Source organism: Panthera onca, chromosome A2 (assembly GCF_046562875.1).
Source record: "Panthera onca isolate mPanOnc1 chromosome A2, mPanOnc1 haplotype 2, whole genome shotgun sequence".
In the NCBI taxonomy this organism is placed as follows: Eukaryota; Metazoa; Chordata; class Mammalia; order Carnivora; family Felidae; genus Panthera; species Panthera onca.
Window position 1 is genome coordinate 85,994,975 of NC_138340.1, and position 18,658 is coordinate 86,013,632.

General features: G+C 36.0%; 1 protein-coding gene across 4 annotated transcripts in view; it reads right to left on the bottom strand.

Annotated features, from left to right (window-relative positions):
• Positions 1-16,576, bottom strand: part of HGF (hepatocyte growth factor) — a 78,359-nt gene extending 61,783 nt beyond the window's left edge. The window contains exons 1-5 of one of the 4 annotated variants that reach the window (XM_060632333.3): positions 16,142-16,575; positions 15,753-15,908; positions 8,923-9,088; positions 4,316-4,428; positions 2,717-2,831 (exon numbers count right to left, since the gene is read on the bottom strand). In XM_060632333.3, coding sequence (XP_060488316.2) covers positions 2,717-2,831; positions 4,316-4,428; positions 8,923-9,088; positions 15,753-15,834 — 476 coding nt within the window. In that variant the 5' untranslated portion in view covers positions 15,835-15,908; positions 16,142-16,575. Of the gene's footprint in view, positions 1-2,716; positions 2,832-4,315; positions 4,429-8,922; positions 9,089-15,752; positions 16,081-16,141 lie in introns of those variants that run through there. The other 3 variants (XM_060632332.3, XM_060632334.3, XM_078442518.2) reach the window with 3 other exon arrangements.
• Positions 16,577-18,658: the final 2,082 nt, after the last annotated feature.

Here is an 18,658-nt window from a genome sequence, read left to right on the forward strand (position 1 = left end):
AGTCTGGCCATCTCTTCTTTCATTCTTTGGTGTAATAAGGCTTTTTACCCAGATTAGCTGGTTTTCTTTTGTGTCCTGAGGGATAGCCTGCTTTTCTTTAGCATCCTAGACTCGATCAAGGGATGAAGCCAGCCCTGCTCTTTTCACTTTTATGTGTTCATTCAACAAATGTTTATGAGAACCTATTACATACAAACCCAGTCAATAGGCTCTGTAATAAACTTTTATTCACATATATACTATTCGTGGTTTTTTTCCTTGTTAACAAGGCTTTAAGAGAGAGAGTAAAGAAATATTTAAAACTGAGTTATTTCCAAATATACTTTGAAATATAAATTAGATCTTCTGAGTGCTAGCCACCTTTTCTTTCCTTTTAATATAAACTGCATTCATAGGAAACTTGATCTAGTCCATCATCTGCTTCATTAATGAATGCTGGTGGCCAATGAAGGATGTAGATGTAGATATCAAGTCACCTGATTTTCTGGCTAAGCTCCTATACTAATTTAATCATCTATCATCATCTTCCCATTAACCCACTTGAAAAATATTTCAATCTAGAGTCAACAATAAATCACTCCTCCAAACAGGTATATATATATATATATATACATATATATATATATATATACATATGTATATATATATACATATATATATATATATATATATGTATATATATATATATACCTTTTTCCATTTCCCATAAAGTTAATCTGTAGGTAACACTTAACTTAAAAGTGTTAAGCTCTCATGCAGATATTCCAATAAGCTGCTAATTGATGAAAATTGTTACTGTTGAATACAAAAAAAAAAAAAAAAAAAGATTTGGTTAAAAGCAAGATCTTCTCAGCCCTAAACCACTATATCACAAGGAAATGTTTGTTGGTAAAATAGCTGATTGGACCGAGAAGCCAGTTCCCAGGGAGATCTATTTCACATTTACTCTTCTAGCAGAGAATCACAATCATAGAGAATTTGGGTTGAAATAAGACCTCTACTGGGTCAGGCCAGTGCACTCAACTAGGGTAGGATTGATTTCAAATGCTATTCTTTTGTTCATGAAAAACTTAGATCTTGTATTTAAATAAAATGTTTTCTTCATATAGTATCATGGGAGAGACACCATGCAAATCCTCATGAGAGAACAAAACAATTATGTGTATCTATCTATCTATCTATCTATATATATATTTGCTTTGTAATATAAGCATAATGCTGTATTTCAGAGGTATTTGTCTATTATCATAAGTAACTAATTTGGGAAAAATTAGTTGTTTTCTGCTATTGAGACTCTGTAAACTGATCAGCTTGGCCACTTACTAGCTGGTGTTAATTAGGCCGGATCACAGGTTTGATCCCAGCATAGAGCAACTAACTTCTTTTCTTTCTATGTGGGCCAATTAACTCATCTCTGTTTACAGAAATAAAATCATGTTGCATAATTATGCCCCTCAAAAATGAAAGAAATGGAATAAAAAGCGATTTAATCAAGGCAAAGTCACCACCACTATTGCAAAAGCAGATCACAGCATGTGACCTGCTGCTCGGTGTTTTGTGCCCTGTTTCATGTTAAAAACACAGGCTACACAGTGACACTGGCTGAGCTCAAGATTCTGGCCATCACACTTACTAGTTGTTCATGACCTTGAAAAGTTACTGAAGCCCTTTCTTCTTCAGTTTCACCATATATAAAATAGAATTAATAAAACTACTCACTATGTGGTTCTTGGGATATTAAATGAGATAAACAAGATAAACTGCTCAGCAAGATACTTGCTCCTAGTACACTAAATCTTGCAATGCATTTAATAACCAGAGAAGAGAATTGTTTTAAACTACTTCAGTTCCTGTTAAAATTATTTGTGAAATAAGTCTTGACAAACTGTGGCTATATTTAGTTCCTTAGTGGGTATTAGAAATCTATGTTTCTCCTCCATGATGATTAAAACTCTCAGACTAATGAGCCTCTGGATGCTGTGTTTACTCATCTTTAAATAGCATTCATCTGTTATAACGAACACACTTCTCTGAAGTGTAGACATTTAATTTCCACGGAATGAGAAGTTTTCTCCAGTTATTAGGCAATAGGTGAAATGGGAAAGCTGGTCAATCTGTGACATGAGTTATTAGCAGAGGTTCTCAATTTTGGCTGTGCTTTAAAAAAAAAAAAAAATACCAGTGCCTGGATTATTTCCCTAAAAGATTCTGATTTAATTGGTGTGTGTTGATGCCTGGGTGGCGGGGTTTGTTCAAGGCTCATAGCAGTTGGTTTTAGTGTGCAACCAAGGTTGTGTACCACCACGGTTAAAGAACAGTCAGCCCCCAGGATCAGGTCAGAATCTGATCCGCTGCCTATTTATATCACAGTGAAAGCCTCCACTTGAGCTGCAGAGTGCTGTACCTTCTAGAAGGCGAAGAGAGGCGGGGGGAATATATGTGTTTTCTTTAAATCACATTTTCATTACTTCTTCACAAATACCAAGATGTATAAGATGAGGTTTTGAGGTAAGATACTGTTAGGCCATACTTAATGGCAAATTTAGTCATCTTTGGATATCAGTCATGAATTCACATAACCCTTGGCTTGATGCAATTCAGTAAAGTTGGGTAAATTATTATAGAACCGTAGATTATTCTGAAGTACTAACATGAGATTGCTAGCACACATATAAAAAAGAAAGGCTGTCCCCTCTTTTCTTCATGCTGTTCTTACCTGTGTTCATGTGGTATCATAGAATTCCAAGGCTGGCATTTGATGCCACTCTTAGTGATAGATACTGTTCCCTTGTAGCTGCCTCCTTTGCCAATGATGCAGTTTCTAATGTAGTCTATCAGAGGAAAGCAGAGAAAAGTTTTATAACTATGTGTAGCATACTCTGTATATATTTAAAAAGAAAAAAAAAGAATTCCATCCAAATCTTTAGGTAATTAATGTTTATAAATTATCTCAAATCATACTGACATTTCTGGCCTAACGTTTATAGTACTTAAAAAAAAAAAAGACTACTTTGGAGTTTTAATTTTGTGAGTATATTTCTGGAAAATAGCAGAGATCAGTCCATGTTCTTAGTGGAGATTAGCCTGTATACTCAACTGGTCAGACAAATTTAATTTGGCAGAATGATTTGCTCAAATATACAGACCATTTTAAGAAAATATTAAAAATAAAAATTAAGTAATTTGCAAATTTTATTCAATTCAAAGAGTTACTTTAAGATAATAAAATAACTGACTTGTTTTTATCTCAGTAAAATTGTGTAAGTTTTGTATATGTGTGTGTGTATGTCTGAGTGATAGTTATATTACGTTCATTATTATTTTCTAAATTTTTGCTAACTTTAGTGCTGCAAAACTGTAGAGCAATTAATTTGACACAAGCCGTATATTCCTATCAAATACCAGCATATACACTTGTTAGCAACCTAGAAGATTAAAAAATGGTCTTATACTACATTATGAGTTATGTTTAGGATTTACAGAATTACTGGGTATATAGATCATCTAATTTTCTTTTTTTTAGGTCATCTTATTTTCTACCATAAATTAATTTTAATTTAATTTAAACATCTACCTTCATAACAAGGAAGTATCTCTGTATATTACCAAATACTCAAATTAAATGGCACAGTATGATTTAGGAAAACGTTAAACTTGATTAAGTACTATTATTATAAATACAATCCATAATTATCAATTTGTGTGATAAGAAATTTATTTGGTAAAATTCATATTTATATAACACTTTCCAGTTATTTCATTGATATAATTCTGCTTTGGATCAAAGTAAATAACCTGTGAATACAATATCAAGTGAACAAAATAGACACATTAACAAATAATATCATCTTAATTATTTTAAAGATTTATAAAGTATATAATTAGGAAAAATCACAATTAATGTTTCAAAATCTCCACATTTTATTATCAGCAATCATCACTATAACATCAGTTATTCAAAGTTGTTAGAATTTAAAATACTATAAAATAAGCTCAAAATGTACTATATTTTAAACTATTAACTTAAGGTGGCACTTTCTAAAATGAACATGGGGAATATCAGTTCTAGGAGATGCTCCTAGAAATAAACAAAGAGGGAGGGGGCCAATATAATTATGGAATGTTTAGGGAGTGTTCTTTTTAAAATACTATATTTAAAAGAGTCAAGACACTAGTATCTGTCTTAATGGAAGAATTGACTGCATAACAGATCTAGCATATGATAAAAAATCATCAGGAAAGAGCACTGTAGCAGGAAATTACACATATTTTATACTTTATTTTGTTATGAAACATTTAGGGAGAAACTAGTTACCTTTGTTTTCATAGAGATCGAATTCATGACCAAACTCTTTTTTCACTCCACTTGTCATGCTATTGAAAGGGAACCAGAGGCATCGTTTCCTTGCTTTATCAAAAACAAAGGCCCTGAAAAAAATATCTAAATGAAAAGAAGGAATACTACTATTTATAAAGTTTTTAAAGAATGGGCACATGGTTTAGCCAAGGAGGGCAATATAAAAAGATATATGATTACATATGCATATAAAAATATGAGTGATTTTTGGACCTACCATTTTGATGGCCAAAGAAAGAACAAAATTAAGTTTTCATACATGTACATTTAAATATCAGAATACTGTTTGGAATGTTCTCATGTTATTCTTTTTTTTTTTTTAATTTTTTTAACGTTTATTTATTTTTGAGACAGATGTTCTCATGTTATTCTAAATGATGTTTAGACAAATTAAGACTTAAACAAGCCAAATCAATATATAACACAACTGCTTGGGTTACTTCTGAAGACTTTTTTTTTTGTAAGTACACAACAAGTTGGAAGATTTTGTTTATAGTTATATACTAATGATTATATTTGAAATATAGTGATTAATTTCCAAAGTTTGTAGTTGTGTAAAGTACATTCTAAAGTGACATTTCCTAAAATGCATTAGACAAATCACCATCCAGGAGATTCTACTAGCAAAAGGGATCTGAAGTCAAATGTTTGGAAATTTTGCATATTCTAGAACTTCTTGGTGAGTTATAAAGCATGGAAGCTTATTAAAGCTATGAAAATCTTGTTATTAGGATAGCTGTTTGTGTAAGTCAATGTTTCCTAAATAGATTTGCTAACTTAGGAATTTTTAATTTAAGAAATCTATTAAGAACCCATAACATATGCTTTTGATAGATCGTCTTGAAGAAAATTACTAAAATGTGTCACTCCTACAATTATCATTCCTACAGCTAATTATATTGGATTTTGTTGTTGACTAAAAAAAGTCTTTCTAAAGTAAAATGAGAAGTAGACAAAGCCTTTAACTGAGCTTAGTAAAGAGCACGATAAAATTTTCAACATATTAAATGCTACCATGTCTTACAATGTAGAAAATGAAGTTGGAATTCTGACCTGTTATCTTCCTTTAAGAAATGGTACTAAAACTCTTTCTCACTATGTTCATGCTAATCACAATTGTCATCATGTACAAGTATCCAATTAAAAGAAACATAGCATTTCTAAGAATAAGGATTTTTCACTTCTAATCCATATAATGTTTTGAGAACATATAGTTTTCTTATAATTTTAGATATCCCAAATTAGCCATTTATTTCTTAGCAATTTGCCAACTTTTAAAATATTTAAATAAGGGGAAATAACTTTTATGAAACATGTAAAATATGTTATAAAATTATTTGAAACACTTTATCTATTATCTCTATTTTTATTTATTCTATGTCCAAAATACCCCAAAAATTATATTCATAAACATTGTGCTTAAAGATATGTTGAAGTATCTACCTACAAGAACTTCTTACAGCTGAAAGAGTAATTAAGGGCAAATCATGAAAGTATATCTTTGCAGTGGTGGCAGAATAACTTACGAGAGAATTGGCTAATGATAGACTTGAATTTTGATCTGGCAGATTGTAGGCTTATGCAATACATGTTAAATTACCTATTACTCTATTACAGCACCTTGGTGAGGGGCATGTTAAATGACTTTGAACACATAGTAATTAGATAAAGAGCTCATATAAACTAAACAAAAACCTAACTACAAATTTTAAAGTTACAGAATCAATAACTTGCCACTTAAGTTCACATTAAAAAATAAAATCATGGGGCGCCTGGGTGGCTCAGTCGGTTAAGTGTCGGACTTCGGCTCAGGTCATGATTTCATGGTTTGTGAGTTCAAGCCCCACATCGGGCTCTCTGGTGACAGCTCAGATCCTGGAATCTGCTTCGGATTCTGTGTCTCATTCTCTCTCTGCCCCTCCCCCACTTGTGCTCTGTCTCTCAAAAATAAATAAATTAAAAATTATATATAAAAAACAAAATCATACCACACATATAACTACTCATCAATTAATAATATTGCTTTGACATGAGAATGCCTTGGAGGTGACTCATGAGTCCCATCAGGAACATGCAAGATTTGCCTCTGTGAATACACAGGTGATTGCATCCAAAAAGTGGGTATCAGAATTTCCAGCTTGCTGTCTCCATTCACCCTTTTCTCTCATTCCATTTAATGCCATATTCTCTCAGAAAAGTGTTTCCTTGTCTCATTTTATGCCTCCAAATAGAATGGATCCAAACAGTCAGATTCTAGAGTAGCATCTTGTTTTAAGTTTGACTTTAAGAGTCTTTATCTTATCCTTATTTTAATTATCATATTCCTTTCATACATGTAGATTTAGGTTTTCATACATGTAGATTTTTTTTGTCTAGTTTTCTCGTTATATATGTCAGAAAGGCAATCCCAATACCAGTTACTCAATCATGGATGGAGGAAGAAAGCCTCATATTTTCTTCTCTTGAGTCAAGTCATGGATAGCAATTTTCCGAGGAGCTTAGAATCAGGCATTCTGGTCATCTTTCCTACCCAGCAAAAAAAGAACTTCAATCTCTGTAAAATCAATATTGTTGATAACTTCTCAAGAGGAGGTAGTGTTTGAGAATGTTCCACCCTGCACCCGTTGAATCACGGATGCTTTCATAAAGTATTACTGGTATTTTCTAAGCATTTTTGCATATTTGCCATTGCTTTTCAGTGATTCTAGTCCATATAACAAGCCTGCAAAAAAAATCCTTTAAATCATTAAGAGTCTAATTTCAGAGTATCACAGTATGCCCATTGAGTTCTGAATAACTAATATATTTAGTGATTCCAAACACATATGTATATTTGGGATAGACAAGTAAGAAGGATGACACATTTCTGGGCAGAGGAACTTTGGCTGTACAAAGGTTTTATACATGTGGTTTTCTGCACAGGTTGCCATAAATTTGAAGACTAAATATAACTCAACCAGAATATAGTAGGAAAGTATGAAACCTCATATGTGGGATATGTAAAGATTTTTAATCAGGTCACATGTGTTCTTTAATGCAGCAAAATCATTTTAGTTCCTCTTGAATAAAACAAAGGGAAAAGTTTTTCTTTTGTTTACTAGAGATAAGGCGTGAAAAATGTGAAAATCGGGAGGTCACAATGCCTTCCTTACTTGTGGATTCAGGAAAGTGTGTTTTCAGATTCAGAGTTAAAAATCAATAATGAGATGAACTTCTCCCATTTCCTTCGACTCACCTTCCCAAGCCTGTGAGGGGAAAATACAATAAATCTAACCTCCTCAATTGCAAAAAGAACATCACTGTAGATCTACACAGCTATGACACTGATTGAGAGTAGTTTTCTCTAATTCATTTTATACAATCCCAAGGCAGGAAAGTCAGGGAAAGAAACAGAATTATCACAGGAATATACATGCAAAGTCAATTCTCCACTCCCCTTGCCAGGAAATCTCTCCCAGAAAGTGGCAGTTTGGCAAGAAAAATACTTCCAGAGGAGTTATAAATGAATAGAAAGGAGACAGTCTCTCTTCCTACATCTGTCGAGGACCTTCTCTGACCATACTCTTTCCCTCAGGCGCCAAACACTCATTTATCTAAAAAAAAAAAAAGGCAAGATGAAAGTAGGGTCACTTGCCTCGACTTTACTAAAATCTGTATTCATGGGACATGACACTGCCCAAATGTGATCATGAATAGAATTCAAAATTGACAAGATACCACATGCAATCCTGTCAAAATAGAATGAGATAGGGAATAAAGGGGTGTCAAGTAAGTGAGAGGCTGGGATGTTTATGGGGAAGAATGGGGAAATGCATTTTCTTCTGGCAACTCAGAAAATTATTCAGATGCAATTGTCTCCTTCATGGCCCGAAACTCCCGAGTTTTATCCTTGGGCTCACTGGCAAAGTAGGAAGGAGTTCTTCCCTGTGAGGTTAGGCAGGGAATTTCAAAAGATAAGAAAAGTCGCCTTTGGAATCTCTTCATACCTCTTTGAATTGCCCCATCACTTTTCACCTAAAACTTCATCATCACTATCCCCTAACTGTTTTTGAGTAGCCTTTGCTGCTGACACCAATCCCTCTAGTCTTTTAATCTAATTCTCTCAACACCTTTTATTTCAATCCCTTAAGACAATGACGTAACTTGCAGTAAATTCTGGCTCTTGCCCAACTTATATTCTGAAAATTCCTCTTGCAAGAAATTCCTTCTTCCTCTTGCAAGAAAAAATAAATGTTTACTCTGAATAGAATACTTTAAAATGTTGGATAAAAGGCAATCTAGTTGAATTTTAGTTTCTAAAGTTCAACTATTCATAAGATGAGAAAACACAAATTCCATAACCAGAGGCACTGTGGATTCTAAATGGTATCAGTTTATGTGCTCTCCCTTACTCACATTTCCATCAACTGGGAGCAACGTCTCCTGTTATAATGAGTGAAAACTCAAGTCAAGCTTATACTTTTAAGGGCAAATTACATGAATCCAAAAAGTGGGGGGAACCATGATGATAATTAGTAGATGCTGTATTTGGAAAGTTATCCTAAGAACAAAATGAAGCAACTTACTTGCAAGTGAATGGAAGTCCTTTATTCCTAATACATCTATTGGCACATTGGTCTGCAGTGTTCATTTTTTTTGTTTTTATCTTCAGTAATGGGTCTTCTTTAATTAGAGTAGTCTTTGCTGACTTTTTGAATTCATGAAGTGTGTTTCTTCTTTTCTTCTGTCCTTCTATTAATAATAATAATTTTTTTTAAAAAATGGAGGAAAAGCTTTTAAGGCTCATATAGAAAAAAAAAATGTCCTTAAGGATCATCCACAAGATAGTGATTTTATCTGACAACATACTAGATCTCCAGGGATTGGGGGTGAAGTGAGGTGGGGATTGATACTCTCAGATAGTTAAGAGCAAAAGAGGAATATTGTAATCAGTGAAGAATAAATAACTTGTCATGTAGAGTCACTCATCTACATTCTTTAAAATGAAATATGGTTTTAAAAATTAGGACAGAGTTCACTCTAAAGAAATAAATGACATGATATTCTCCAAACAGTATGTAAGCAAATGCCCGGGCTTATCATATCATGCTCTATAATTAAATTTGTCATTTCCTTCTACAGTTGGCCCTTATGTAAGTTATAGTATTAATTAGATAAGCCAACTCAATTACATGTGAGCAACTTCTCACTAGAAAATGGCACAGTGGATAAATTCTTCTGACTCTCTTTGAAGTATTTCATATTACTCAAGTTTAGCCCTTCTCATTTCCTTCATAAGTGTTTTCTGTGCTTTGGGGCACTATTTCTTAGTATCACTGAATTGTCTTGAAATCAAGCCAACTACTATAAATCAAATGTGTGTAAAACATCATCCTTTAATGTAGCAATATCATTTTTCTTCATGAAAGTATTCTCCAAAGCCCCTAGATAGCATGAAGCCTCCTATTAAAAACATGAAAAACAGAACTAAAACATCCTAAAAGACTTCATCTTGTAGATAACTTCAGAGTATCAAGCGCTTACTTCTTTATTCTCAACTTGCCCAAAGTTACCTAGTTTCTAACGATGGTCGCCATCTTCACAATGAGAATGAAAATGTCTAAGAGACTGCACCTATTGTGTATTAAGGAGAGGCATGATTGTGCCTCTCTTCTGCCTGCCAGTTCTTTTGAACATCCTTGTAACAAAAGCGGTAACAATATCTTCATTCTTAAGATGAAGAAACTGAGACACAGCGAAAAATTAATTGCCCCTTAAGCAAAACTCATTTGAAACTCAACCGCCTAGCTTCAGAACCCCCATTCTTAAACACTCGTGATGCCACCTTTTTTAAAAGAATTATAAGAAAGTATGTAGAAATATGGCTTACAAATATTTTTTGAAGATCTGGTTTAGGGCTATCAGTAGAGAAGAAATTTGGATGGTAAGACAGGAAATGCATTCCTGCTCTTTATATGTGGTGAAATATGCCAAGAAAAGAGGGTAAAATTTTTGTGCAGAAAATTTGGAAATATGGCTAGCAGAGTGAGGTACAAACAATGGCATCATACTCTCAAATTTGCCAGCAACCACTGGCTCCAGTTGGTTTATTAAACATGCAGATGCTATTCATTAATGTCTATCCTAACCTGAAGTCCACAATAAATAAGAGAAAACATGAAGTCCTCTAAATTTCTGGTTCTCTGTAAAACTCCAGAACACAATCCCCAAAAGACTGGTACTAATTTCTGTAATAATGTTTTCATTTTCAACTTTTCTTTGTCCTACAAGATGGAATGGCTATGGTACAACAGATATAATTTAAATGACATTTTAACATAGAAATTCAATCAACCAAATAATCTATCAACATGTTATTTATTGAGTGTGGACCAAATGCCTTGCATAACGTTGGCAGACAGATGATAATTCTGGCATTCTTACTGACTTGCCAAATGACTTTGTTTAATTACCTGAAATGCTAATATACCAATTACTCAATCTACAAAATGCAAGTTATGTTATATTTGAAGCTATTTAATTATTAAGTAGATATTTGGAAGTTAATTTGGATTAAAAAATGTTATTAATATGCAAAGTTTTAGCTTTGTTTTTGAAATTCCATTCTTTAATTTCTGGCATAGAGAAGAAATTGTTATTCTCCCAAGCAAAGAAGTGGTATAATTCTTTTCACATTTTGGTTTCTGCCACAGGACCATGTTAATGGGAGATACATTTCTACATTAAGAATTTCTTGCTTTGACCATAGTGCACTATTTCTTAGGTGCTATGAAATGTTTCACAGAATAATAATCATCTGATTTCCTATATACATATGAGTATTTCTTAGAAAAAATAGTAGTTAATGATGCTGAAAATCCAGTAAATAAAACTGTTGGTTAAAAGGAAATGTGCACATATACTATATATATGTGTGTGCGCACACACGCGCGTGTGTGTATATACACACATATATGTTTGTCATATCTATGTCAAATAAATTCAGTTAACTAACAATACAGAATTAAAATTGGCCTCATGCATGTGTTCATTATACATGTCTAGGTGTGAGAGAAGAGCATAAAGCTAAATTTTAGAAGTGTAAGGCAAACATTAAATTAAGATATGCATTTTACTATTTATCAAATAAAAGAGGACCCCTTGTCAATGCCCCAGTTTCTTTTCTCAATACCATGCAATATGAAGGCAAGTATTGAAGAAAGAGGTCTCTGTGGGATTATTGTTTGTGTTTAATTCTACAGATCCTCAGTTGTCCTATTGAAATGTGTTAATGTGTGACTCTCACAAAAGTAGCCTAACTCTTGCTTGCTGATAAGTTTTTCCCTCACCACCTTTCATCTAAAGATCAAAAAGCATTCAGAAAAGCAAACAAATCTACGATTTTCCTTTACTAGATAATAGACAGGTGTGAAAAACTTGTCTGGGGCTACAGAGCTTATCAAAGGCAATGGGAGCCAGGTATCAGGATTCCCTTTCACTATTTATTTCTCATGATTTAGAAGCTTTCCCTTATAATTTAGTCATTTCTACTAGGTCAGTAATAAATTACTATAAAATGTGAAGTTGAAGCTAGCTGTGTATCATGTAATCCAGGCATCTATAAAACTAATTTCTTCTTCAATAAAAGAAAAATTCAAAACAGAAGTCGTTCAAAAACAGAATGTGAAAATAAAACTCCTTTGCTGAAAATAGTTTCAACTTTTTCTTCCATATGTATTAGCAACTGATGCTTGTTTTAGTGAAAACAGTTAAAAGACCAGCTTAATTTGGGAAGAAACTCAAAGAAAATATCTTTGGATCAGATTTTTCTCTACTATTTTTTCTGCATAACTATTAGTTGGAGTTTATAAACAAAATATTGAAATGAAATCAAAGGGTGAGAGATCACTGCAATTTTGTCATGCTTTCTTGTACTTTAAATTGCAACTCCTTTCTCCTCTTCTCCTAGTATAGGAAAACATTCTGGAAGCTATATTTCTTGAAGAACCTGAAATCCCTATTTTAGAATTGAAATCATTAGGATCTTAGTGAAAACCTACAAACAGAAAGTAGGGTCAAATGTATCAAGGTGCTTGAAGAAAGACACATTTCTCCCTCTGGTCCGTGGCCTCACACTCATTTCTCTCAGTACCTCATATATTTTCTTCTCTGTATGGTCTAACCATTGACTTCAAAGGAAAATCATGCAAGGAAAGGATTTGCAGGGTGTGGAAAGAAGCAGGAATCTGGCTCCACATATTCTGAGAAACCTACCCACATGATTAGTGATTAACAGCTTGAAGTGGCAAGATGTTAAGATGAAAGTACACAAATAATTAATGGAGGGAACGGTAGTGACTGGAGACTTTAAACTTCCCAAAGACAAGAATCATAAATACTAGTCCACATTTTCATTTTCATTGCTGTTATCTAAGGACTTGGATTTCACAGTTGGTATTTGAGAAGCAGCAAAATAGTCTCTTGCAAAGAAAATGGAGCAATAGTCAAGGTGAGATTCAGGGCCTCCCTTCTTCACCTTCGTTCGGCTTCCTTGGTCATTGTCATTGTCATAGAAGCCTCCGTCTGGTCTCCTCCCTATTTCTCCCAACAACTGTTTCTCCACGCAGCAACCAAAACAACCACACTGAAGTACAATTTAAGTCAGGTATCTTGTCAACTCCAAAATTTCCAACTGCTACCCATGATGTTCAGAATACTTTGGCACACCATTCATGTCTGTGCATACGACCTTATTTTAGTTTCTAATCACAGGCCATGGTACTCCCTCTTGGTACTCAGGTACACCAATCCCACATGCTTACCTGTGCTCATACTTTCTCACCTCTATGCCTTTGGTCATTCTGTGTTCCCCTGACCTAGGTACCGATCATACTACCATCCATCTTTTCATACTCAGCCTGGATACCACATTTTCCCCCAACTTCTTACACTAGAAATGAACTCTCAGTCATAGTATAATAGTGTTCCTAACGCAGAGTGTTTCTTACATTACTTAGCAAAATGGATTTTTAAAAGGCAATTTCAGTTAATTTCACGGCTTCTGGCTTCAGTATAAATAAAAGAAAAAAAAAAACAGCACATACTTCATTCTCATAGATTTGAGTCAGAATCTCAGCTCTATCCCTTTACTATGAAAAGAGAATTAAAGTCTTTAAAATCAGGTGCCCCATGTAAGATGAGCAGAATAATGCCAATCTTATCAGAATTAAATAAGTTCTTTTAGAGCTTGGCCCATAACAGTTGCTCAACAAATGTGGGTTTCTTTCACATTTGTTCATCTTTATATCTCTCACAGGTTCCTGGACATCAAGCGCTTATTTGGTGCTTCTTTTGTTACAGGGTACTGGATATTAGTTTCCAGTGTAGGTAGAAGCATATGGAGGGTAATTCTATGTAGACCAACTCCTATAAAGATGGCCGGGGTCACTATATTGCATATTTCTTCAGAAACTTTTCTATAAAGTATCTCCTTAACACATCCTGCTCATGATTGATAGTCACCTCATTAAAGTATCCACTTTCATTCTCCCATTGTATTATTTTACAATATGTGCAAATATAGACTCATGGGATAAATCTAAGAGCATAACAAAAGCAATTAACAATAAAAGCCCTAAATGTTCAATGTGAGATGATATAAAAAAGGACCAACTTTCTTGGTATGTTCTAAGAGGACTGTCCATATTCTCCAGTTTGGAGAATGTCATAAAAAAAAAAAACCTATCAAAATAAACTTACCACCCAAACCAAGCCAGACCCTCTTTTGATGACAATTTTACCATTATCCACTTCAGGAATTACTCACAGCATATCTGTAATCCCCAATTGTCCTCTCCTTGCCTGCCAGCACACTCTGGGGCTGCATTCTCCCTATACTCAGGAAACGCAGTCATTTCAACATTAGCCAAAGTGAAACATCATTACGAATGTATATCTCCTGCCAAAACTCCGTAATGCATGCCAAAAACAAATAGACATTGTCTATGGTTGATCTACTGTTTGGGTTTTCCACATTGTGTTTCCCTCACATTAGCACAGATGATTTCAGGTAACCATATTGTACTTCAGGCCATCAGCGTTTGAATCTTTAAAAATGAAAGCCCTCAAGATATTAGCCATGCTCTCAATTTATGCCCTAAACCTCCTGAAATCAGCAGTGTCTTCTGAGAGTTCATTTTAGCATGACATACCTCAAGCATGACAACGTGCTTGATTGAGCTCACTTCTTTTTCACCTCTTCAGAAACCTTACCTAAATGTTTTCAAATCGGCCCTTCCCACACAGTGTTGTTCTCAAAAGGACCACTTCACAAGATTGAAGAAGAAAGCCAGGTGGGCTGAATGTCTTTCCTTGTCAGTTAGCAAATTCTTGATGTTTTCAACCCTTGCATTACATCAGAGACTAGATCAGAGTTCCAATAAATTTCATATTTAACTTATCTCAAAAGATATGGCCGGTTCTCTGGTTTGTGTTATGAAAAGGCCATGTCTACCATGTGGGCATTTGTTCCATTCTTTTATTCCCCTGTGCCCACCCGTGGTGCTCACTACCTTCTCCCTCTGGCATCTCAGCCACTACCATGATAATACGACCAAATACAGATGTTTCCTCTTGCCCTGATAACAACAGAAAACTTCCCAAAGCGGCAGATGAAATCTCTACACTTCCAGGAAGGTAGTATGAACTCACCAGCAATTCCTTCCCAACCTATAAATTCAGGGGAGAAAATGGGAGGCTGAAAGGACCCCTTCTGCAGCTTTAATCAGAGTCACACAATTTTTGCCTCCCTTGCACTGCAGTTTCAAAGGGCAGACATCCATACCCAGACAGAATGAGATCTTAGAAGACAGGCTTTCTCTTTCATTTTTATAACATGCATATACTCAGGGCTTAATCTGCCTTCTCCAAATGAAAACCTGTATAAAGTCTTCATGTAGCCCTGAATGTTGACTGAGTGACGTGGGGTGGTGGAACATCATGGAAAAATATCCTGTGGAAAGAAGTGAGTCCCTGCTGTACTGACAGTCCCTCTCCCCTCTTCAGACCAGACCTTCTGTTCAGCCTTCAACTTGTCCAAACCAGCAAAATTCAAGCCAGTGTTAGCACTTCATTCCTGTCCCACAGTCCACAGCTAAGAGGCTAAGAGAGCCCTGGGATTGGGTTGGGGGGTGGGGGGGGGGGGGAGAGCACTGAGGGGATGTTAATTATCATTGTAAATGCCTTGCAAACAGGAACAGAATATCAAAAGGAAGCATAAGGAGAGGTTTAAAGGACCCAAGCCACACACAGAGCTGAGGAAGGATGCTGGGGATGGGGTGGAGAGAGTTAGGAAAAGGCAAGGTTAGCAGGAGAGAGTTAAAATCGTAATGATGAAGAAGAAAAAGAGAAGACTAACCTGCATAGGGGATGGGAAGCAGAAGGAGGTGGAGGAGGACGTGCTGCAGCAGCAGGACTGGAAGAAGTTTGGTCACCCACATGGTGCTGCTGGACGGGCTGGCGGATCCCACTGGAGGAGATGCCTGGCTGAGAGAAGCCTGTTCCGACTCAGTGCCTAAAAGAACCAGTCGGCTCTGAGCTGCTTTTTATTGCGATGAGCTAAGTTTGTTGTGTGATTAACTGGAAAGATCTAGGTCTGAACTCCCTCTTACGGTAAGAAACTGTTTAACAACAGCCCTTTACTCTCTTCCACCCCCTTCCTTTCCTCACTAACCACCCCCCCAACAACACCAAAGAGATCCCAGCTCCCCGCGCCCCCCCTCAACCCTGCTTAGGAAAGAAACTTACAAAGAAAAGGTCACCTGGCCTGAGGCCAGCTCAATTTGGAAGCTCGAGCTCCAGATCCCTGTGGCTCCTATCCGAGTAGGGAAGGGAGGAGCAAGGCTCAGCCCAATAGCTAAATCAAGGGACAGGCAGAGGACCAATTCGCTAAATTTAAACAGGAAAATACATGTGTTTACATGTCTCTTTGGGAAAAGAGGAAGGGGAAGCAGCATAAGAAGAAAGCAAAGAGCTGCCTTTCAGTCAAATGTGCTTTAGCTCCTAATCTGTCTACTTTCACTGCTAGAGCAAACTAGGGATTCAAAACACTAGCACAGGTTCCTTGGGGTGTTAGAGACGGAGCAGAGAGGAGGGAGGCAGGCGAGGAGGCAGAACCAGGCGGGTCCAGCCCAGGTAAAAAGCATTAGGTAAGAAAAGGGTGTGGTATTGTGGGGTAAAAATAAACAAGCAAAATGAAAGCACCCACGGTGTCAGGTAAGAAAATTGCCCCTGCCCAATATCCGCAGGGCAGGCTGCTTTTTTCAGAAGCTGTACTACCTCTGCGATCACCACAAATGTGCCTGAAGTGCATAAAAGAAACTTGTCTGATTGAGGGTTGGGGATAAAATGTGTTCATGCTCTCTCTTAAAATGTCTAAGAGATTAGGATTATCTACTGCCTGTCCCCAACAGATAAATGTAGCATGGACTATGTGTCCTTATACCACACACACACACACACACACACACACACACACACACGCGCGCGCGCGCACAGGCGTGCGCCACTCTCATGCATCTGTGTCTATATGGTGCACATATCTTCTAAGACTAACTTTCACTGGAAATTTCTCAATCTGTTTTAATTCGTAAATAACTAATGTGCCTCTCTTCTCCAGTTCCATCCCTCTGAATGCACCCACCAGCCTCCCTAAATCTACACTGAGAGATAAGGAGTTTGTGTGGATTGGCAGGAGTGGGGGGGACCCATGTCTGCAGAATCTGTGAGATCATTGCTCAGAACGCTCATTTTATTGAAAGGATTTGTCTTTGCATCTCCAGGTGATGCTCAGATTACTTTAGGCAAGATGGATTTATTTTGCTTTATTTTGGATGGATTCAGGGGAAGAGTTGCCCCCATGCATCTCTGAGATGCATCAACTAGGAACCAGTGTCTCTGCGGGCAGAGGAAGAGATAGCGGGTGTGATGTGAAAATGACCCTGGGGCCACGTACAGCTTGGACGGAAGTGTATGTGAGCAAAATTAAAACCATTCACACTACAGCCTTCCCTTACTGCATGGCTCTCATCCCTCCTCCTCCAGCTCTGCCCACTCCCACCTCCAGAAAACAAGCTTGGTTTAGGATTGCTAGAGAAGCTTGAGATTAAGATAATTACTTTTGAGCAATCTATACATTATATTACCATTTCCTTCTCTTTAATGATTTTCTCCTTATAAAAACAAAACCAAGCAAACTGAAAAGTCATTTGGTAGCCTCCCTCTAGTGTCCCAAGTATCCATTTTACTTTCCTTTTTACTTTGCGATACACCTTTTTGGAAAATCTCAATTTCAGTGTATTGCCTGACCATGATCTTGAAAGGCCCTACAGCAACTCTTGCGCTTTATTAACAAGCATTCAAACTCCTTTTAAAGAAGTTAGATTCTTCTATAAATAAATACGTGTAGGTAAAGAATAAAGGCGACCAATCTTTGTATTTACTTTCTCTCTCTCTCAGAGAAAGCAGAATCAGAGCCTTAAGTATGATTGCAATTATCATTATAGGTTTGGAGCAAACTCCATCCTGGGTAGGAGATTTAGGGCACCACAAGGAAGTTGAATAAAATTGTTTAATAGGGCACACATTTTCACAATTCTGAATACAATAAATGCTTAAACCTATCTATAATTATGTTTATATTTCTCTTTTAACAAGTTTGGTTTCTCTATGTTAAATGGTATCTAATATATAATGAGCTTTTAGTGTATGCTAAGCATTGTGACAAATACTCTTCAAAATTTGTCTTAATACTTACAATTTTTTTAAGTTTATGTATTTATTTTGAGAGAGAGAGAGGGAGAGAACCTGTGCACACACACACACAAGCAGGGGAGGGGCAGAGAGCAAGGGAGACAGAATCCCAAGCAGGCTCTGCACTAACAGTGCAGAGCCCAGTGTGGGACTCAATCTCACAAACCAAACAATGAGATCATGACCTGAGCTGAAATCAAGAGTCGGAGGCTTACCTGACTGAGCTACCCAGGCACCCCAATTTACAGTAAACTTATATTAAGAAAAGATTCTCATAATTCCCATTTTTATAGTTGAGGAAACTTAAGGACACTATTTCTATCCTGAAATAACTTCCACAAGATTCCAAAGGAATAAGGATCCAAGTGTGAGGTTTGAACAGTTTGTCACATTCCGTAGGATGGAGAAATTTCTGTAAGCCCCATGAGAAGAACCACCTGTCTTTCATTTAAGATTATAATCACCACTGTTAGCCCAGGATGGAACACATAAACGATGCTCAATAATAAGCTA